Raw genomic sequence first — 19031 nt, 5'->3', positions numbered from 1 at the left:
TGTCTCCCCTGCCCCTACGATCTGTGCCTGCCCTGTATGATTCGAGCCAGGACCAGGCTTCCTCGGGGGTCAGGAAAAATTGTGTCGATCCATCCAGGATCACTCTCAATTTGGCTGGGAACAGAGGGGAATATTGGATCCCCTCATCCCTCAGCTCCTTTTTAACAGTTAGGAACGTGGCCCTACGCCTTTGTATCTCCTGGGTATAGTCCGGGAAAATCGTGATGGTGCCGTTCTCCACCTTGAAAGGTCCTGTTGAGCGTGTATTCTGAATCAGCAGATCCCTATCCTTGTAATGAAGGACTCTGGCCACTACAGGTCGGGGAGGGTGGCCCGGTAAAGGCGGCTTGGCTGGGACCCTATGTGCTCTCTCGAGTGTGAAGAAGGAGGAGAGACCCTCCGGGGCGACATGAGCTTTGAACCAGTTCTCCAGATAGGCTATCAGGTCCCGTTCCCTCTATTTTTTTCTGGCAAACCTACCACCCGCACGTTGTTGCGTCGATTGCGACTTTCAGCATCCTCGGCCTTTTTCTCCAGCGTCTCCAGGCGCCTCAGTGCATCCTCCAGCTTGCGTTCTACTGTCACCACCACTGGTTTCAAGTCTTGAATGAACGATTCCGTTTCTTTAAACATGTCAGCGAACTTTGATTGGTCCGCCCTCAGGAGCCCCAGCCCTGTCGCGACTTGCGTTATGTCCGGATGAAGGGAATCCTACGTCGCCTCTTTGGCGTCCAGGATTTGATCTAGTCGTTTATTCAGCCTCGCCTCCGAGAGCGTGCCCTCTGTATCATTGCCCTCCGCATGGGCATCTCCATGCTCCACAGCTTCAGCATTCTTACTTTTGGGTTTCATCGTAGGGGAATGGGAGGGCCACCGCCTCCAGATCTACCCTGTCTCGTGCAACAATACCTCCACCAATGTCCGCTCAGGTGAACGTTAGATTCTTGTGCAACCAAGTGGGCCCACAGACCGCACAGCGTATCTCACCATATGTCCTCAGCACTGCATTGAGCGCACTCACAGCAATGGACACCGTCTGTCTCCTCACCGTGATCCTCATCTACTGGTAGGATGTCCCAAGGCCAGCTGGTTCAGCATCCCCTCCCTTGGCGTTAATGTAGGCCCCAGCCCATCACTCGCAAGCCTGCTCTCCTCCAGCTGCTGCTCCTCTCCTGGCTCAAGTCTCACAATATCTCCCTTAATGCCTCCAAGCCTCCAGGCAAGCACTCAGCAACTCTCATATGCCCGAACTCCCAGTGCCGCCCCCAAGATAATAGTAGGGTATGTCCCGGTAGGCCGGTGTTTGCTCCCTGCACATCCTCAGCACCAGCAATCAAAGCCCACTAGGCCGGGTCTCCCAGTGCACAGCGTCCCACTACCAGGCTGTGCCGTGGTCGCTCTCCGCACTCAATGCCACGACCTCCGGCTGCGCAGCGCCACATGCCTGCCCTCGCCCCCACCTCCGCAGCACCGAGATCAGGCCTGCACTGCCCCACTCACCAGAGGCCCCAGGAAGAGCCCTCCATCTGCCACACGACCACTAGTCCGTCCCACCGGCTCCGCAGCACTCCCTCCGCTGTACCACGCTCGCCGGATCGCAGAGCCTCACAGCCGGCTCCTCAATGGGTGAGCACCGTCCGACTCAACCCCTTCGGTGTCTCATCTCCTCCACAACTGGTGAACCACCATCAGCGCCTCTGTGTGCAAGGGCCACCGTCAACGCCACGGGTGTCGCCTCATTCCCAGTCCGCTGAGGTCGCCGTCATCTAGCGCCACTGTAACTGCTGTGCGACCTATTCAGCACTTTGTCCAGGCGCCATTTTATGGGTGCTGCCCACTGCGCCAGCTCATCACCCACGCCGGTCCACCTGCCGCTGCCTTCATCCAGAGCTTCACTGAAGTAAGCGGAACAGTAGGCTGCGCCCTGCGACTCCTCGGCGCTACCATTCCAGGCGCTAGTATTACCGCAGGGCGCGTGGGCCGGCCCAGCTCAGTCTCCCCAGCCGAGCGCCGCCGCCATTTTGCTGCTCCTTCGTTAGCTCCCCTGATAACAAACTTCGAATCAGGGGCACCCCGGAGCCACCGGATTCCGCACCGATGAGCAGAAGAGCGTCCCTATTCGTTCCGACGCTCGTTGCTGTTACTACAGATGTAGCCCAGGCAGTTTTCAGGATTATTGGCGGGATCAGGGACGAAGCTAGCTGCTCACGCCGCCTCCACCATCGGCGCCCAAACCACGCCCCCCGTTGGGGGATCCATATCGGCAACGTATGGAAATAATAGAGCAACCTAAGTAACGCCATCATTTTAAGCAGAGCTACTCTCCCAACCACCGAGAGGGGGAGCGTAGACCAGAAAGCCATGCTCCCTTTCAGGGCTCTCACGCAGCATCCTACATTCCCTTCTAGTATGTCTTAAGCTGCATGGTATATTCAGGCCCCTAGGTAGGTGAAACAAGTCGGTTCCCATATTATGTCCCTAGCTAGTGTTGGTTGAGGCATATTCGCTCGTATCGGGAAGAGGCACGTTTTATTCCAATTAACCCTAAGGCCCAAGAGTTCTCCGGATCTCGAGAGCAGGGCCACTGCTCCCTGTAATGCCTCATCCGAATTTTCCAAAAACAATAGCAGGTCATTCGCATACAGCGATATATATTGCGGAAGGTCACGGCACCCAAGGCCCCGATTCAGTAGCCCCATTCTAGCCTGGACTGCAAGAGGCCTAATCGCCAAAGCGAACAACAGAGGAGAAAGTGAGCACCCCTGTCTTGTCCCTCTCAGAACTGGGTAGCTGGTGGATATCATTGCCCCCAATCGCACCCTAGCCGTCGCTGACGAATACAGTACTTTCGTCCAGTTCCCGAACGGTGCACCTAACCCGAACCTCTCTAGCACCTTATGGAGGAATGCCCATTCCAGACTGTCGAAGGCCTTCTCTATATCTACTGACAGCACTGCCTGCGTCTGCATTGCTTCTCGATTGTCTCCCAGAACCCTCATCAGTCGCCGTATATTTGACGAAATATTCCTGGTCGGGAAAAACCCGGCCTGGTCTGCATGCACCAGTGTAGTCATATACGGCAGCAGTCTGGTCGCCAATATTCTGCTCAGGATTTTATAGTCCACTGTCAGCATTGACAGCGGCCTGTATGAGGCCACATCACTATCCTCCTTACTAGGCTTTAGGAGGGGGACAACCAATGCCTCGCGCATCAATTTAGGCAAGTAGCCCAACTCTCCAGCCTCCGTGTAGCCCTCCAGTAGGTGAAGCGCTAAGATGTCTACGTATTTTCCATAAAATTCCTTGGACAGGCCATCCACTCCCGGTGTCTTATTCCTGGCCATGTGCTTAATTGCACTTCGGATCTCAGTCAACGTTATGTTCTGACCCAGTGTCTTAGTATTCGCCTCCTCTAGCTGTGGGAGCGGCGTCTCTGCTAAATAGTCATCTATGTCCGATATCTCAACTCCCAGGTTGCTCTGATACAGGGATTCATAATAACCCAAGAACCTCGAAAGCACTGCTGCTTGGGAATAGACCATCTCCTCCGTGGCCGTACCCACCCTCATGATCGGGCCACCTTTCGGGACTGGGTTCGCCAACCTCGCCAAAAGTGTTCCTACCTTATCTCCTTCTTCATGAACCTTTGCTATATATTTCCTACAATCATAACTCCTCAACCGCTCAGTTTCTGCTGCCACTAGTTCCTTGGCCTCCAGCACCAGCTGTTCTGGTCTCTGTACTTCTATCTCCCTCAATGTCTTCTCTGCCTTTTCTACGTCCTCGAGCACCACCTTCCTTTCTCCTGAGTATTTACCTATGCAAAGCCCCCGTATCACCTCCTTAAAGGCATCCCATTCCATTGCTCTAGTAGACGCCGTCTCCTGATTCTCAACAAAGTAGTGTTCAATGCCCTCCTTGATTTCCACGCAGAAGACCCGATCTTCAAGGGTCTCCGGGACACCAATTGTGGATTGTGAACAGAAATGGTCCTAGCCAGGTACTCAGAGTGTGTAGCTAAGGAAGCTATCGAGTGGTTGCATAAGACGGTATCAATTCTGACATGGTGTTCATGTAAGTCTGAGAAGAAGGAATAATCCCTATCCTGAGGGTGTTGCACACGCCATATGTCAGTTAACCCCACCTCTCTTGTGGTACACAGACAAAATATCGAGTTTTAAATATCGATATACCAAAATATCGAAGTTTAAATATCGATATACACAAATATCGAAGGTAATACCGACAGTCTAAATATCGATATTGGTATGATATCAGTAATATCGAAGTTGTAAATATCGATGTTAACAATATCGAAATTAATAACTTTGATGTTACTAATATCAATTTTTTAAAAAAATTTGTTTATATTATATTGTATTTATTATGTTTTATTATTTATTTTTAATGTAATTTAATTAAATATTGTCTTTTACTACTGTAGCGGGTTGTGGGTTTATAGGGGAATAGGGTGGGAAGTAATTTAATTATGTTACATTAATTATTAATTAGTAGGAATTATTAATTAATTAATTGAGAATTAATTTTTAATTATTTTTAATTATTGATTAATTGATAAATATGTTCTGTAGCGGGTTATGGGTTTATAGGGGAATAGGGTGGGAAGTAATTTAATAATAATTAATTAATTGATCTATGCTTGTACATATTTTAATTAATAATTAATTGGTAATTAATTTCTATTAATTAGTTAATTAATTATTATAATATTTTACATATTTATAATTATTAATTAGTTGGTAAATAATTAATATTAATTATTTTATTACATTAATTATAGTAATTTTTTATATATAATTTATTGTTATTCTTAATTAATTAATTGGGCAAAATAATATTAATTATTAAATTAAATTAATTACAGCAAATGTGCTAATATATTTACTTCATTGTTATTGTTAATTAATAATTAATTGGTAATTAAATAATATTAATTAATTTTGGGTACAGGGGTATTTTTAGGGTTCAGGGTCAGTTTTCAGTTCATGGGTAAAGGGGTATTTTTAGGGTTCAGGGTCAGTTTTCAGTTTTTGGGTAAAGGGGTATTTTTAGGGTTCAGGGTCAGTTTTCAGTTCATGGGTAAAGGGGTATTTTTAGGGTTCAGGGTCAGTTTTCAGTTTTTGGGTAAAGGGGTATTTTTAGGGTTCAGGGTCAGTTTTCAGTTCATGGGTAAAGGGGTATTTTTAGGGTTCAGGGTCAGTTTTCAGTTTTTGGGTAAAGGGTTATTTTTAGGGTTTAGGGTCAGTTTTCAGTTTTTGGGTAAAGGGGTATTTTTAGGGTTCAGGGTCAGTTTTCAGTTTTTGAGTAAAGGGGTATTTTTAGGGTTTAGGGTCAGTTTTCAGTTTTTGGGTAAAGGGGTATTTTTAGGGTTCAGGGTCAGTTTTCAGTTTTTGGGTAAAGGGGTATTTTTAGGGTTTAGGGTCAGTTTTGGGTTTTTGGGGTACAGGGATATTTTTAGGGTTCAGGGTCAGTTTTGGGTTTTTGGGTAAAGGGGTATTTTTAGGGTTCAGGGTCAGTTTTGGGTTTTTGGGGTACAGTCGTACAGGGTAAAAATAAAATACATTCAAATTAAATCAATTAAATGAAATTAAAAAATATAAAATTACATTAAATTATTAAGTTTTTTATTTATTTTAAATGTATATGTATTAGTTTTAATTTTTTAATTATGTTTTAATATTTTTATTTAATATTTGTAACATTATATGTATTTTATAATTATTTTTACATTATTATTAATACATTTAAAAAACAATATTTTTAATTTCGATATTTTTGTACTACGATATTAAATTTTCGATATTTTTGTACTTACCTTGTTAGGGATAGGATTCCGATATGTTTGACTTCGATATTTTTGTTCCGATATTTTTGTATTTCGATATTTTTGATTTCGATATTTTGTCAGACATTCCTCTCTTGTCAATCTGATCTTTGTGTAGCTAATCGTCGGACCGGAGAGTCAACCAGCCGAGGATGCGACCTATCCAACGTTATGTCTGTTATCGTACATCTTGGTTGATATGGCGTTTTCATGAACTCTTCCTTGCATGCAAAAATAGTAAATTTGACCCTATGAGTTTTTTCAGGCACATTCAGGGCTTTATATATAGGTACACAATACACATCAATATCTCCTTGGTGCATTCAGACATACTAAAAATGTGGATATAATGGGCACCCAAAGAAATGTTGTCCTGAATAGGCCTGGGCGGAGTTCAAGGAGTTCCGCTATGTGGAACACTACATAGTGACCCGAAAAAACACCACCATGCTCCGCGGAGATCCGCAAAAAGGGTAGTGCGTTTGGTCATTTCGTTCGCGTTGAGTTTCAGCGCTGGGTGTTTGTTGCAGGGCGAGACGGTGCTTCGATGCGGTGCTTGCAGCTTGCGGTGCGGCAAACGAGCCAGAGTTCGGGAGCTGGCGTTTATCAGTCCAGATAGTGGTGCTAGTCGGGTGGTGCATCACAAAGCATGCGAGGCGGTGCCCAACTCTGGTGCGGTCACAGGACTCGAAGTCAGCAGCAGTGACCGCGTCGGTCAGACCAGTTCGATTTGGTGTAGCGAGACGTTGCACGTCGCGGTGTCCTTCCAGTCACGGTGCAGGCTACGGCTCGTTGACGGTGTCAGGATGGAGTCGGTGAGCGCAGAGCTTGCGTTGTTCGAGGCAGATGTTGCTTGGTGCGATGCCTACAGGACACTGGGCCGGTCGTGGGAGTCAGTCACAGCACCCTGCCTCTATAGCCACGTGTTTCCAGCAGCAATTCACAAAGGCTGGTGAAGTCCACGGGTCCTGGGACTTCGGTCAGGGGCAAGCTTTCTTCCAAGCCCTGGAGATCTTTGCACAAGTTGAAAAGAAAAGTCCACAAAGTCTTTCTCCTCCCTTTGGCAGCAAGGCAACCACTGCAGGCCAATTCCCCAAGCTGCACTTCAGCATGGGAATAGTCTCTCCTCAGTTTCTTCAGGTTCCTTCTCCTCAGCAGAGGTTTCGTCTTGTCAGTTCCAGGATTGATCTAATTTCATGGGATCAGGGTCCCAATACTTATATCCCAAAATCCTTTGTTCTCTGATGGGAGAGGGGCCTGTGCCCAGTTCAAGCCAGTTCTGAAGCACTCTGTTTACCAGTCATCTCCTTCCCTTTCACAGCACAGGGAAGGCACATCAGACGCCCCACAGGAGGTGGAGACAGCATTGTGGAAGGCAAGTACAGTCCAGGAGCACTTTGTTGATAGTCTTCCTTCTCTTCTTTCAGTGTGCAGGGCAGAGACATCAGACACACCACAGGGGGTGGAGCCAGCATTGTAGGGGGAAGGCCCAGCCCTATTCAGGTCCCAAGTGCAACTCCTCCCTCCCATCTGGTTGCAGATCTTCCTATTCACCACCGGGCTGCCCCAGCCTGTCTCCTGGAACTCCCCAGTCTTGTCACACACAAACCCAGACAAGGAATACACAACCCAGCAGAGGCGGGCTCACATGGTTAGGCAAGCAAATACCTACTTTCTAAAAGTGGTATTTGCAAACACAGAATATTAAAATAAACTTTACTAAAAGATGGATTTTATTATTCTGAGTCCAGGCATACTAAACTCGAATTTCTACCATGTTCTCTGAGTCTGTTAGGATTATAGAATGGAACAATTCTAACAGCCCATTCTGGCCAATGGAAAACAAGTATCCTTGCAATAGTGAAAAACGGAAATGGCTGTAATTCACTATTAGGACATGCCACACACATCAGGGCTTGTAATACCTTATACTTACAATGCACCCTGCCCTTGGGCCTACCATAGGGGTGACTAATATGAAGACAAGGGAAGGTTTAGGGACTGGCAAGTGGGTGCACTTGCCCAGTCAGCATGACAGTATCCAGACAGCACGCAGGTTCTGCAATGGCAGAACGTAGACACGTTTTACAAGGCTGCTTCTATGGGTGGCACAACCAGTGCTGCAAGCCCACTAGCAGCATTTGGATTTACATGCCATGGGCACACTCAGTGCACTGTACTAGGGTCTGACAGTAAACCAAACATCCAATCAGGGAACCACTAATCAATACATCAATTTACAGTATGGAGCACTTGCACTGTGGCACTGGACAGCAGCGGCACAGTGGCCAAAGCATCTATTACCAGAAAAACACAAGAGGCAACAGCAAAAAATGGAAGGGAGACTCCCGCCAATGGTGCCAGGTCTAACATTCACAAAGAATCATATCCCTGCCAAGGGTCAGCCATGGCCTGTGCTGGTCTACTGAGGGTGGGGTACGAAGCATGTATGTGTTTTTTATGGTTTTTTGGTGCCCAAAGGAAATAAACTGGGCACAATGCATTTGGAAATTTGGGAAGTATCTTTCAGTGAAATGCTATTTAGAGTACTTCTCATTTGATTGCAGTTTTCATCCCTGGGATGTACAAAAAATACCACAACCATATGTTTTAACATTTACACATCCTATGGTTTCTATTGCTGGGTGCCAGACTGCCTTCACTTTAATTGGTTGGCTGGGACAATGCTTTGATCATGATGTTTGTCAGATTTTCAGCAAGTTTCTTCCAAATCAATGGTATACTTTAAGCAGGAGGATATCCTTGCCAAGGATTGGCCTATGTCTGTGATACCCCGAGTGTGAAGGTACCAAACATGTCGATTTTCAAAGGATTTGAGACGGAATCTGCACAATAGACACAAGAATATGTTTTGATGGGAAAGCTTCTAAAGGTGATATATGCAGTATTAGGGGCCCATGGTCAGCTGGCACTCATGAAAGCATCAGCCGGATATATTTGTAAAGAATAGAGTCCGTGAGGAAGCCAGGATGATGCGGATTGTTTGATACGCCGAACAATAGTAACCAAGATACTCTGCAAATGTCAAAGTAAAGGTTAAAAAAATCAGATTTTTATAACCTTTCTGTAGCAGAAACTCCAGTATTTCTGTCAAACCACAAAAATTCAAACATACCCACATTTCTCCTTATGAAAACTACCCCACATGCACAAATTAGCTGTGACATCCTTACACACACTCTTCCTCTAAGCTGATGATGTGTCTGTTCATTCTCAGCTCATAGGATGATATAATGTTCCATCTTAAAATGTATATGTGTTTTTATTGAAAGTCGAGTTGATGTCCAGCTCCTGAGCACTTTTTATCCTGTATTCTGAGATCTGTGTACTGCATTAACTGGAGTGTATATCATCAAGATGTTGAAGGTATTGGACACTACCTGAGCCTATTGCAAGGGATAGGTATAGGTCTAATTCTTAACCATGTGTAGCCCACATTGATATTATGATATATGATATAGCCCACTGTGTTGATATTTTCTGCTGTTGTTTGCGTGGTTTGCGCGTTGTGCTCCGCTCTGTTCCCCCCCTCCGCCTCCATTTTGTTTATTTGTTGTGCTCGTCGTCCTCGTGTGCCCGCCCCGCCTCCCAGCTGAGACGCCCTCGCCCCTCCCCCTCCACTATCCATATATGACAGTAGTTCCCGCGCGCAGCATTAACGCGCAGCGTCCGCGCCCAACCCGCGCCGAAGGTGCGCCAAAGGTTAAGCCCGTCTACGCCCGTCCGCGCCTGGACCACGCCCAGCGCCAGACCCCCTGCCCCTCGCGCTGCCCAGCCCCCCCGCGTTACCTACAATGCCGCCACCCTCCTAGCCTTTAACCCCGGTCGCGCCCCCATCTGCGTCCAAGCCGCTCCTGGACACACCCATGGACCTTTCTCCTGCTTCTCCTGCAAATTCAGCGCCACCGACATCATCACCGCTACGACCACACCACTGACTCCCGACCCCAACCACCTACAATGCATCCTTCTCAACACCCGATCGGTCCACAGGCACGCCATTGACCTATGGAATCTACTAGACACCATCTCTCCAGACATCGCCTTCCTAACGGAAACATGGATGAACGCTTCCTCCGCCCCAGACATCACCATTGCCATCCCTGAAGACTATAAGATCACTCGCAAAGACCGCACCAGCCACACAGGAGGAAGAATCGCTATCGTCCATAAGAAATCAATCCGCATCTCAACCAGCTCTGACGCCAACCTCGCCAACTCCGAACACCTTCACTTCCAGATCCACATCGACCCCAAAACAACACTAAGAGGCACTCTCCTCTACAGACCACCAGGACCCCGAACAAAATTCAGTGAAGACATCACGGACTTCATCACTCCACACGCGCTCCCCTCCAAAGACTACATCCTTCTGGGAGACCTCAACTTTCACCTTGAAAAGATCAACGACCGCAACACCGCCACCCTCGTGGACAACCTCGCCAACCTCGGACTTAAACAACTAGTCACCTCCCCCACCCACATCGCAGGCCACACACTCGACCCCATCTTCACATCCAGCAATCATGTCTCCTTCAGCCACACCACGGACCTCCTCTGGACTGACCACAGCTGCGTTCACTTCACCTTCAACAAACCAAAACACAACATCCACCTCCAACCTACCCTGCAAAGAAACTGGAACAAAATCACCACGGACCAAATCTCCGCATCGCTCCTCCGAAACTCCCCAGCCCTCTCTTCTAACGCCAACGAAGCCGCCGCCAACCTCACCCTATGGTTATCAAACACCGCCGACACCTTAGCACCACTGAAAAAACGTCAAAGCAAACCTGGCAGCAAGAAGGCATCATGGTTCAACGACGATCTCAAGAAGTCCAAGAAACTCTGCCGCTCCCTTGAAAAGGCCTGGAAAAAAGACCCAACCTCTAGCACCAAGGACGCCTTCAAAAACGCCACCCGCATACACCACCAACTGATCCGAAAAGCCAAGAAAACAGCATTCAAGGATCGACTCGACAATAACGCCCACAACAGCAAGGAACTTTTCAACATCGTCAAGGAATTTTCCAATCCCTCAGCCAACTCCAACGACATCACCCCCTCTCAAACCCTCTGCGACTCCCTAGCCTCATTTTTCCACAACAAGATTGCAGACATCCACAACAGCTTCAACAACCAACCCGGAATCCAACCCACCCTACCTTTTGCTGATCTTCCCCCCGTGAACACCCTTAACGACTGGAACCCAATCTCCACTGAGGACACCATCCGACTGATGAATTCCATCCACTCAGGATCCCCCACAGACCCATGTCCCCACCACATCTTCAACAAAGCAGACTCCGTCATAGCACCGCACCTCCGAGACGTCATCAACTGCTCCTTCAACTCCGCCACCTTCCCAGAAGACTGGAAACACGCTGAACTCACCGCCCTTCTGAAAAAACCAACAGCAGACCCCACCGAACTCAAAAATTACCGCCCCATCTCGCTTCTTCCATTCCCGGCCAAAGTCATCGAGAAAGCTGTCAACAACCAGCTCGCCGCCTTCCTCGAAGCCAACAAATCCCTCGACCCCTCACAATCTGGCTTCCGAGCAAAACACAGCACGGAGACCGCCCTCATCGCAGCAACAGACGACATTCGAACTCTACTGGACAATGGAGACACAGTCGCCCTCATCCTCCTTGACCTCTCTGCAGCATTCGACACAGTCTGCCACAGCACCCTTATACAACGCCTCATTAACATCGGTATCCAAGGAAAAGCACTTGAATGGATCACCTCGTTCCTCACCGGAAGAACCCAGAGAGTCCGCCTTCCACCATTCAAGTCCGAGGCCTCTGAAGTCATCTGCGGCGTACCACAAGGATCCTCACTCAGTCCCACACTCTTCAACGTATACATGAGCCCCCTCGCGGCCATCGCACGCCAACACAACCTCAACATCATCTCTTACGCGGACGACACTCAACTGATCCTTTCTCTCACCAATGACCCCAGTACCGCCAAAACTAACCTACACGAAGGAATGAAAGAAGTTGCCGAATGGATGAAACAAAGCCGTCTGAAACTGAACTCAGACAAAACAGAAGTCCTCATCTTAGGTACTTCCCCCTCTGCATGGGACGACTCCTGGTGGCCGGAAGCCCTCGGAAAAGCACCCATCCCGACAGACCACGCACGGAACCTAGGCATCATCCTGGATTCTTCACTCTCAATGAACAGACAAGTCAACGCCGTATCCTCTTCCTGCTTCAACATTCTTCGCATGCTCAGAAAAACATTTCGCTGGATCCCCGCCGAAACAAGGAAAACAGTCACCCACGCTCTGATCACGAGCCGACTGGACTACGGAAACACCCTCTACGCAGGTACTACCGCAAAACTCCAGAAGAAACTCCAACGAATCCAAAACGCCTCAGCCAGGATCATATTAGACATCCCACGCAACGAACACATCTCTGGTCACCTTAAAGGCCTCCACTGGCTACCCGTCAATAAGAGGATCACTTTCCGACTGCTTACCCACGCACACAAATCACTCTACAACATCGGACCAGATTGCCTCAACTCACGACTATCCTTCTACACCCCCTCCCGCCAACTACGTTCTTCCAGCCAAGCCCTCGCCACTGTACCTCGCATCAACAAGACCACCATGGGAGGCAGATCCTTTTCATACCTGGCTGCTAAAACATGGAACTCACTCCCCGCTTACCTTCGCCTTACCCAGAACCACCTAGCATTCAGAAAACAACTTAAAACGTGGATATTTGACAAGTAATCCTCCTTCCCCTCCTTAGCGCCTTGAAACCCTCTGGGTATGTAGTGCGCTATACAAATTTTATGACTTGACTTGACTTGACTATAGCACACAGATTTCAAATGATCACAGTTTTGGCCTGGTCCTGTCGATGAAGATAAACTCTCCCACATAAGTGAGGAACAGTTTTTTCTGAAGTGTGAGAATACAAGGTGGCGGAAGTATTGGTGTTCACCACAAGTTCCAAAAGGTTCCATCAGAAAAATATGAGGCATTTCTGTATTTTAAAGCAAAGTTTGATATTTGTAGAGCATTCAGGGTAAGATAAATCGGCCTTTCGGACGCATGGATGCCGTTTTTACATGCCACACGGTAGTACGTACACCTGATTAGAAGGGCGACTACTGGTGAGCATTATTTTGTCAAAACCAACAGTAGAAGATGGGAACTTTTTTAATACACATAATCCTTCCAAGGCAGAATCAAACAATGGAAGAGACAAGTTGAAATTTCGTTTTTTAATCAAGTGGAAAATTTTAAATGAGACAGTTTCTGTATGAGCATCCGGGCATAGCAAAATAAGGCATTACCTAACTGGGAGGAATTCAATAGTGGGAGAAATACGGTTGATATACGTTTGAAAGCCATAATAGAGACCAGCGAAGAGTCCAATTAAAAGTGGCGATGTATGGATCGCAATAAAAACTCGCCTAGAATTTAAAAATGAGAAGCAAAATCCCTTTATGAAAGTCCTGAAGAAGGTGGTCAAGAAATTTGAAATATATACCACCGAAACATGTAATTGCCAACTAACTGTAATCCAACCATATGAGGTTCTGTGATAGGAGCATTTATCCCTCCAGCTCTTCAGTTCATTAGATTGTGGATCATAATCTGTAACAGGTCGAATGTAACTGTACTCATAGGGTTTCCTTTAGTTCATTGTCAATTATGCTCTATCTCAAATGATATTGTTATATTGTTTTATTCAATTTCATCGCCAATGTTTTTAACTGGTTTCTAAATATTATTGTGATCTGTACTAGGACCAGGGGTATTAGAAACTTCTGAAATGTATTTTTTGTATATGTATATGTTTTTTTTTTATGTATCTTTTTTAACATGTGAACAATGTACTTTTGAATGACATTAAATAATAAAATAGTATAGCACTACACCTCGATTTTCGTAGGGCACATTCTTGTTATTTGGGGTGGAAGGGTGTATCTTTATAACTGGTATGTATAGAGAGTATGGTGTGTTCACACTGAGCATGGTGTGAGTGAACGAATAATCTTCCAAAGGGAGTTCTTTTCATACTAGTTCTTTTTATATAAGATAAATTAGTGGCATCCACTCAAGATACATCACCGGATCCCCTCCAGGTATATAGTTTTCAGAAAAGCCTGTGCTTGTTAGTGTTCTCTAGCTGCTGGCCTTTCCCAATTCAAAATACCCGAGGTATCCAGACCCCAAAAATCAACCTAATTCAAGTTACTTCATTGCACTTTTTAAGGTTGTGTTCTCAGGCATTTTATTTTATGGCATGATATTACATCATCCCAAAAGTGTATTCATTAAAATTTTCATTATCAAATAATTCATGCTATGTACACAGTGAACGAACCTTGTAAACCGAAGCATGATTGTTGGCTCAGGGTATGTGTGCTTTTTTTTTTATCAAACTACATATATTATACACGGCCAATCCCACATATATCTGTGCCCCAGCAATGAGTGAGATGCTGTCTGGAGTTTTTTTGAAGTCTATTAATGAATCCAGTAAGCATCTGGCTGCTTTCTGGGGCATGGCGTTCCAAGGTGTTTGCTCTGGGTTGAGTGTGGCTTGGAGTAAGGACATTGCCTCACTTGGCTACCATGTTTCCCGACATCCGACAACAAAATCCTGCAACACAAAGGATTACAAGACCCACCTGAGAGACGAACACCAAGGAGTCCTGGGGCTGCTTCACTGAAGCCGAATGGAGTTCACAACAGAGCAGCCATAATATGACAGTGGTAGGCACAGGTTCTTGGGCTCAGCATTGGTGCTGCTGGTGGCCATCTTGTAAATAACCATACCTGAGCCTGCAGCCTACAGTAACATATCTTGAATTTAGATAAATTGAGCATGTGACTCAGGTATGAGACAGACGAAGAAGCAAATGCAGCTCTAACAGTATGTTGCTGTAATGCATGGGCAAGAAAGAAACGCAAAGCCTGCCATGGGGACCAAGGCTGAAAATACTATAAAACCAAAACATAAATGAGAACCTAACAAAGAAGTACCTTCTGATTTCACTAGACCTGCTATGTCTGCATCACTCTGCTCTTCGCAGAAAGAGGTAAGAATTAGAGGTGGGTGTAATTCATGTAATTCGTATAATGTATTTATGTGGAGTTACCAAAAGGTTCTCCAAGATTATGTGAAATTATGCAAAAAATAACTGCATTTAGCGCTTTTTTCTTAGCGTACATATGTCAACTTGCATTCAAAATCGATGTGAGGATGCATTTTGAGCTAAAAAATAAAATGAAATGCAACAGAACATGAATAGTGAGCACATGTTGCTGCTCACACTCACTTTATGTACAACTGGGGTAGGATTTCCTCCCATATTACTCCCGGTATTTTGAAGAAGTTTCTTTTCGCAAAACGCACTTTTGCGTCCAAAATGGACACACAGTACGGAACTACCTTTTTGATTTGGTTCACCTTTTGGGCACTTTTCCTTTAGGTATCTTTCATTTAAAAAGAAATAGGGGAGTGAAGCACTATATGTGTTTCTAGAGGTCTGATAGTCTCCAAATTGAGTTTTTATCTCTTTCCTTTCTTTTTTCATTTTGAAACAGAAAACATTTTGTATTTTTGTCTGCATTTATGTTTGAAAACGGGTAAATGTGGTAAAATACGGAGTACGTCATTTCATGGACAAAACAGTAATATATGATTTACCTATCAATTCATGATACCTCCCTTCCCAGCTTAAATTATAGCTACTAGGGTGTTTTTGCACACTCCATGCAGAACATGTCTTTTCTGCCCTAGGACTTCAGCCATACACTTTCTTGTGAAAGTGTCAACGAGGCACAAGGGAAGGGCCCCACTGTGTGCCTCTTAAAGGTGAGTCAAAGATGGGCTAAAAGGGTGGCCAATTGTTAGCCAGAGAACATAATATTTGTAATTTATGTGAGACAGCTTCTGGTATGGGCACAGAATATGTGTTATTAGGGCTGTTATTATATAAAAAGATTCAGAAACATATTTGTTTAATTCTAGTGTACATTGTCTATTAACATATAAGAGCAAAAAGGACTGTTCAAACTGGGCTTAGATATGCCTTAGTGTGGCCCCCACCAAGTTAAAAGCGATTCAAAATGGCAGTCGTCACATGTATAATTCAGGAAGTGAAAGCTGCAGACGACCCCCTAAAGGTGAAAAGAAAGGAGCAGAGCATGTTGGAGCAGTTTTTTTCATCCTCCGCTATTTAGAGGTGTTAGTTTGCTGTAATGACATGGGGATCTTTCATGTGGTTGAGCAGGATGTTGAAGTCCCTACAATTTTGGCCGGTGGGTGGGCATGAAGGGGGTTCTCATTGGGGGATGTATAGTTCTTACAACCAGAGCTTAAGGTCCTCCTCTGCCCGTCTGGTGTTGCCCTTCGCACACCCCGCCCTTCGATTTCCAACAGCGATGAAGGATGGGCTTGTGTTATAATGTGGTCGAGTGACATTGAACTGGTAATGATACACTCTTTGTATTGGGGCTGCTTGCCTGAGCTCTTTGATCAGTGCATTGTGTTCTTTGAAAAGCTGTTCAACCTCAATAACATTGCTTGAATTTTAAAATAAGCTGAAAAAAGATGTTTAATCTGTGTGAACATACAGACCAAAGAAGCACATGTGTTCAAACAACCTAACACAGCTTTGTTTTGAAAGAAATACAAAGTTCTAGCACTGATGTGTCAAACATCTTGTGAGTCAAAGGGTTAAAGACATTACAAATATTTTGGCCTGTCTGATGTGGGACAATATGTAACTTTCATAGGGTTTTAATGATATCAGGCCAACCTTTGTAAATAATCCCACCATTCTGACTTCCATCGACCAATTACCTTATAGGCACATCAAGGCATTGCCTGGACTACAACAGAAACTGAATTCAGTCCTGTTTTATTTCCACATTAAATCGGATAGGTTGTATACATCAGTCAGCTCCCAAAGGACTGGTTTTCTGGGAGCTAGAGCCCCCCTCGCCCTACAGGTGCAATTTACTTGTTAGAAAACTTTAAATCACATACTTCTAAAAACTATTTGCCTCAGTAAGTCAACCATCAAGTACCTGTATTACCAGTCAATGCACTTCCTTATTATATTTGCTTCAAGGGGAGAATACACTTTTTGCTTGCTACATTTGTGAGTAAGGGCCAGATGTAGGTAATTCTGTTTCACCGATTCATAAATACCGGATTTTACCGATTCGGTATTTATGAATCGGTAAAATTAAAGGGGGGAGATGTAGGTAGAATCGGTAATTGAATTACCGATTCTGTAAGAATCGGTATTTACCGAATCAGTAAATACTGATTCGGTAATGCCCATTGATTCCTATGGGCATTGAAGCCCATAGGAATCAATGAGCATTACCGAATCGGTAAATACTGATTCGGTAATGCCCATTGATTCCTATGGGCATTGAAGCCCATAGGAATCAATGAGCATTACCGAATCGGTATTTACCGATTCGGTAAATACCGAATGTTGCAAGGGTGCAGGGGGTGTCACTTTGACACCCTCTAGCACCCCGAATTCAGGCACGTGTGCCATGTGGCACACAGACATGCCCTGAGGGCATGTCTGTCTGTCACATGGCATAGGTGTGCATGCACACATATGCATGCACACCTGGATTCGGTATTTTACCACCCAATTGGATTGGGTGGTAAAATACCGATTCTGTAAGGCCTGTGGGACTCAGAAGAGTTCCACCTACATCTGCAAGTTACCGAATCGGTAAAAATACCGATTCGGTATCTTACCGATTCGGTAAATTTACCGAATCGGTAAAATAGGGCCCCTACATCACAAATTACCATTTACCGGTCGGTAAATGGCCACCTACATCTGGCCCTAAGTCTCTTTTTTTGCTATTATTTCTTACTTTTGGATCCTGCTATATAAATTATGATTGTGATGAAGTCAATGTGCTGGGTAATATGTATTTTTGTGTTTTCTAATTTTCTGTTCTGTAGGTATGTTCCTTTTAAAGCAATCTTGTGCCTTTGGCTTCTGGCCCAGCATTTAAGTAGGTGGTTATATATAATAAAAAGATGCAAATCATGAGAACAAAATTCAAAATTGTAAACACTAAATACATACATTTCAAATAAATAGGCAATTAGACATTACTGACAGTAAGGTGACAGAAAGAAAAATACCTTTTCTGCCTCTACATCACACGCGGTTGCATGGCCGTTGGCATGTCTGCAAAAACAGGCATATATTGCATCACACAAGGTAATTTTCTTAAGACAGTAAAGTAACTACTTGAATGATGAGACTTTCCCACCATACCCATTTCGATGTTTCAGGGTCATCTCACTGCCGTTCACCTCAAAGTCTTTGGTGTGGTCTGTTGACAATAATTAAAATATAAATTTTGAACTAAGTTGTTCGTTGGACTTTTATATTTACCAGTGCATAAAATATACAGAAGTTCATACTAATGTGATTTGATTATTTGTAGCACACAAATCCTGAACCGATTCTACTCTGAGCACAGGAAGAGCCAAGAGGTGTCCTTCTTGGTTGTCACTAGTAAGTGGAATTCACATCATTCTGGTGAGAAGGTGTTTCTGAGAGGTTGTTATCAGTAGGGGTTGGCGGAACGCGCAGAGTTTCACTATGTGGAATTCCGCTGAGTTACAAAAAAACTCTGTGAGGGTCCACGGAATTCCGCCAACGGTTCTAAATAATGAAGCAGAGCTGAAATTTAGAACAAATTGCACCATGCGTTGTGCAAGAGTGCGCTGCCATTTGAGTTGATTTTGCTGCTGCTCGGGTAGAAAATCTGAATGGAAGCCATCTGACTGTGATCGCTGTCGACCAGCCCTGTTAGAAAATCATGCAAAGGGACGCCAAATCTCGCTAGCGCTTTCCAGGTCACATATTCTTGAGCCCTGCAGAAGAGTAATTCAACCACGTGGTGATTGGCAGAATTTGGTCAGAACTCCATGTCAAAGGGTAACATTAAGTGGCCAAAATTCTGCCAATTATGCAGATGGAACTGAATATTTTGCCTACCTCCGTCTATCAGGGGCGTAGCTTAGTCAGTGAGATTTGGCTGGTGTGAATTACAAATTTCCAAACTAAAAAAGCAGTGGGACTGAGGGCAAATGGGTGAGATGACAAGGCTCGATCTGGATTATTCCCATGA

At 45.2% G+C, this 19031-nt stretch overlaps 1 protein-coding gene across 2 annotated transcripts in view; it reads right to left on the bottom strand.

The window, feature by feature from the left end:
• The window catches only part of SLC13A1 (solute carrier family 13 member 1), a 309760-nt gene that overhangs the window by 156263 nt on the left and 134466 nt on the right, over positions 1-19031 (bottom strand). For both annotated transcript variants that reach the window (XM_086966833.1, XM_086966838.1), the window contains 2 exons: positions 18170-18227; positions 18034-18079 (listed from right to left, as the gene is read on the bottom strand). In XM_086966833.1, the coding sequence (XP_086822959.1) occupies positions 18034-18079; positions 18170-18227 (104 nt within the window). The remainder of the gene's footprint in view (positions 1-18033; positions 18080-18169; positions 18228-19031) is intronic.

This window comes from Lissotriton vulgaris, chromosome 1_1, assembly GCF_964263255.1.
Source record: "Lissotriton vulgaris chromosome 1_1, aLisVul1.2, whole genome shotgun sequence".
Lineage (NCBI taxonomy): Eukaryota > Metazoa > Chordata > Amphibia > Caudata > Salamandridae > Lissotriton > Lissotriton vulgaris.
The sequence above is the reverse complement of the archived record's forward strand: the minus strand, read 5'-3'. Positions and strand labels throughout refer to the sequence as shown.